Source organism: Otolemur garnettii, unplaced genomic scaffold, assembly GCF_000181295.1.
Source record: "Otolemur garnettii isolate 467f Iridium unplaced genomic scaffold, OtoGar3 scaffold00252, whole genome shotgun sequence".
Classification (NCBI taxonomy): Eukaryota; Metazoa; Chordata; class Mammalia; order Primates; family Galagidae; genus Otolemur; species Otolemur garnettii.
The window spans coordinates 1239250-1243146 of record NW_003852647.1 but is presented as its reverse complement, the minus strand read 5'-3'; the positions used below and the strand labels follow the sequence as shown (position 1 = coordinate 1243146).

The window sequence follows — 3897 nt, the reverse complement described above, 5'->3', positions numbered from 1 at the left end:
AAAAAAAAAAAAGGAAATATTTTCCATCTGAGATATATTGAATTTGCAGATGTGGACCCTGTAGATATGGGGGGGCTGACTGTATTAAGCAGTTATAAAGTGCTATGCCCTGGGGAAGGCAGAGAAACATCTGATATCAGGAAAGGGGAGGTGATGGAGTGAAGGTGATGAATGCACACATCTCTGAAGGCACTTGGCCTAGAAGAGAGGAGGCCAGTGGCTCAGAGAGACCAAAGTAGAAGCACTGGAGCTTAGAGAAGAAAGAGTCAGAGTGGGGGCAGGTTGGAGGTGCAGGGACGCTGTTTGGTCAGGGCTTTGTGTCTCTTTCGTTGCCTTTTCTGCCCTGGGGCCTGGAGACACTCTGAGCAGAGAACAGTCAGGACACCTGTATCTTTGCCAACCTCACTCTACCCTTGATCAAAATGACCTTAAGTGGCCTTTCCTTACCCTATGGGACTGGAAGGAGAACGACTGACCTTTACTACAATCACAGACCACCACAGCATAGGATATGGTGTGTCTTTTCCTGGAGACTTGCAGGGGTGATGATCACTAGTCTGCTCTTTGTTTAGGGGGAGGCAAAATAGGAATAAACAGGGGCCTCAGCTGGGGACAGGTATTACAGAGTCCCTTTCCTATTATTTCTCTGAGTGTGAAATGCCCACCTCTAATAAACACAAGAAGACTGAATCAATATATTTCACCTTTTCCTAAATGCCAATCAAGTCAGGAATGGATTAACAAATTATGGTACATACCCACCATGGAATACTATTCAGCCATAAAAAAGATGGTGACTTCACACATTTTGTAATACCCTGGATGGAGTTGGAACACATTCTTCTTAGTAAAGTATCACAAGAATGGAACAGCAAATATCCAATGTACTCAATACTAGTATGAAGCCAGTAGATGATCTGATGGATGCCCACATAGGAGAAAAATTCATTTCAATTCAAGTTGGGGAAGGGGTACTGAGGGAGGGACAGGTGCGGTGCTCTCACTGAATGGGCATGGGATGGGGGTGTTTGGCACACCTTTTATGTGTGAGACATAACCACGAGAGCAGTTCTCCCTTACAAAATCAAATATTTTGACCTGGTTGTTTGTACCCTCACGTTAACCTGAAATAAATTTACTGTTCCATTAAACAAATAAAATCTCTCATGTCAGGAAGATTTAGTGAGCAAATGTTAGGTGATTGCCTTCTGGGTGCGATGCAGCCGTATGCTGTGAACAGAGACCCTTTTGTAATAATAGTGGAAAGGAACTAACACCTACAAATACTCTTCACTAGTAACTCTGCCCCTTCCGTCTCTTGCAATCCTTGTCTGTAGGTGCCCGCAAAGATTCAGTCCCACAGGTCTTACTGCCTGAAGAAGAGAAACTCATCATTGAAGAAACCAGAAGCAATGGACAGACCATCATGGAGGAAAAGTAAGTAGAGCTGGCTAATCCTTGCCTGGTTTGTATGGTCCCTGGCAAGAAGGGCTGGCTGGGCAGCACCTCCTCATCTGGGAATGTGACCTTGTGAGCCCACACAGTTGGGAGCCTTGAGGGCTATTCCCCAACAAAGGAAGTGGGGGAAGGAGAGGCAGAGGCACCCGAGCCCTGCAGAGCAGCTCCATACCCTAAGCTAGTGCAGGGCACAGGAGACTATCAGTGCTCTGGATGGGTGTAGGAGGTCCCCGAGACACATCTCTTACATTTTTTGAGTCAGGAGCTGTACTTTCACATACTTGACCTCATTTAAAATCCTACAGCAATCTGGTGAGATAAGCATTACTCTTGCCACTTCTACAGGCAAGGAAACTGAGGTTCAGGGAAATTAAGTCTCTGGCTTACCTTTGCACAGTACTGAGTGTGACCGATGAGGGAAAATCAGGTTAAATACCTTGCAGCTCATAAATTAAACACGAAGTAGCCAAATAATTCATTTGAGTCATTTCTGAAGTCAGGCCAAAATTTGCTTAGGATAGCATATTTCAAGGTGCTTCTCAACATAGCTTTATAGCTGGCGTATAAAGTGACATGGCAAAATGGGAAAGGATGGTCCAGCTCCCAGTGACTCATTAGCTCTGTGACCTGGGGCAACTTCCTTCACCTCTCTGTGCCTCAGTGTTCTCATCTGTAAAATGGGGGTGGTAGTAATACTTTCAGAATTGTTATGAGGTTACATGGAACAATAAAGGTTAGCACTCAATAAATAATGATAATTATACAAATTATTACTCTAGCTATGTTAATCTGTACAACCTTTTGAGTTTTTTCAGGAAGTGTGGTATTAGTCCCATTTTATATGTGATGAAATTAAGACCAAGCAAGGATGAGAAGGAAGGAAAGTGTTTACACATGGTTTCAGGAGTAGTAGGATGGGAACTGAAACTTACATCTCTAAAGTCTTGTCCAGAGAGAAAGACAGAGACAGAGAGGCCCTCTCAGAACACTTCATCCTTTTTTTTTTTTTTTGGTAATATATGAGATCTTCCAGAAATGATACCCCTGACTTCATATCATGTGGGGTCAGAGAGCTGAGAAGGGCAGTGGCATAGCAGAGGTGTTGTAGAATAGGCAGAGCCCTGCGACACCTCTCATTGTACATTAGGTGATGTTCATTCCTCCTCCAAAGTTAGACAAATGAGAACCTTATGGTGGGAATCTAAAAAGGCAGACCCATGAGAGCAGAGAGTAGAATGGGGTTTCCAGGTACCAAGAAGAGGAGAAAATGGGGAAATGTTGGTCAGAGGGCACCAGATCTCAGTTCTGGAGAGCTAGTTAATACACAGCGTGGTGACGAGAGCCAGCTCTCTGCATACATGGGTTCTGCATCTGCAGAGTCAACCAAACATGGGTTGAAAATGTTTGGGGAAGAAAATTGGAGGCTTGCATCTGTGTTGAACATATATAGACTTTTTTCTTGTTATTTTCTAAAAAGTATGGTATAACAACTTTACAAAGCTGTTTTTATTATTACGTATTATGTAACAATCCTTCAGAGGTAGCCGTTCACCTCTGAATCCTATCCTTGTGTTCTAGGAGTCTCGTTGACACTGTTTATGCCTTGAAGGATGAGGTCAAGGAACTGAAACAGGTAATAAAATGTGAAAGTCATTTTGTCAAATAACAGAACCACTCGTCTTCCTTGCCACACACTGGAAGTGTTGTCAGGAAAGGTCCAGGAGCAAGGTGCCGACAGGGGATTCTTATTTTCCTTGTGTCTTCATGGTAAGTTCTGTTGATTTTTCCACATTGCCTTGGGTTTGGATTCCTGAAGCTTGCTTGTATTCCTATTCAGTGCTTTGCAATAGGGTCACAAATTTAGTTCTGACTTTCCTGTTCCCTGCCATCCAGAAACAGACCTTCAGAAAAGACAGGGCTTTCCTGCAGATATAGTATAGTTCTCCGTATGCCGCTTCTACCTTGTGTGTGAGGAATGACATAGCTGGTGACAGTATGAGGGATAAATGGGAGCAAAGAGAGACCAGGGACTGGAAGTCCATTTAGGAGGTTCTTACAAAACTCAGGATGAGACATATCCATGTCCTGACCCGAGGCAGGCCAGTGAGGCTGTGAAGGAGGAGGACAAATGTCAAAGAACTGCATCACGGAGTTGGAACCTATGGACTATGACAATGTGATGCCAACATCAAGAAAAAGCCAGGGATTAAAGATGGAGCTTCTTCCCTGGGTATCTGGTTCGATATGGTGGTGCCCTGTGTGTAGATTAGGAACCAGCCACAGGAGGAGGAGAGGTTGGTGTATCAAGGAAGATATGGAGTTTGCTTTAAGACCTAATGAATCAGGCTTGGTGCCTGTGGCTCAAGCGGCTAAGGCGCCAGCCACATATACCTGAACTGGCAGGTTCGAATCCAGCCTGGGCCCGCCAAACAACAATGA

General features: G+C 44.3%; 1 protein-coding gene across 4 annotated transcripts in view; it reads left to right on the top strand.

Annotated features, from left to right (window-relative positions):
* ARHGEF6 (Rac/Cdc42 guanine nucleotide exchange factor 6) overlaps window positions 1-3897 on the top strand; it is a 117390-nt gene that overhangs the window by 110489 nt on the left and 3004 nt on the right. For all 4 annotated transcript variants that reach the window (XM_023508515.1, XM_003802657.3, XM_012813258.2 and 1 more), the window contains 2 exons: window positions 1338-1437; window positions 3037-3091. In XM_023508515.1, the coding sequence (XP_023364283.1) occupies window positions 1338-1437; window positions 3037-3091 (155 nt within the window). The remainder of the gene's footprint in view (window positions 1-1337; window positions 1438-3036; window positions 3092-3897) is intronic.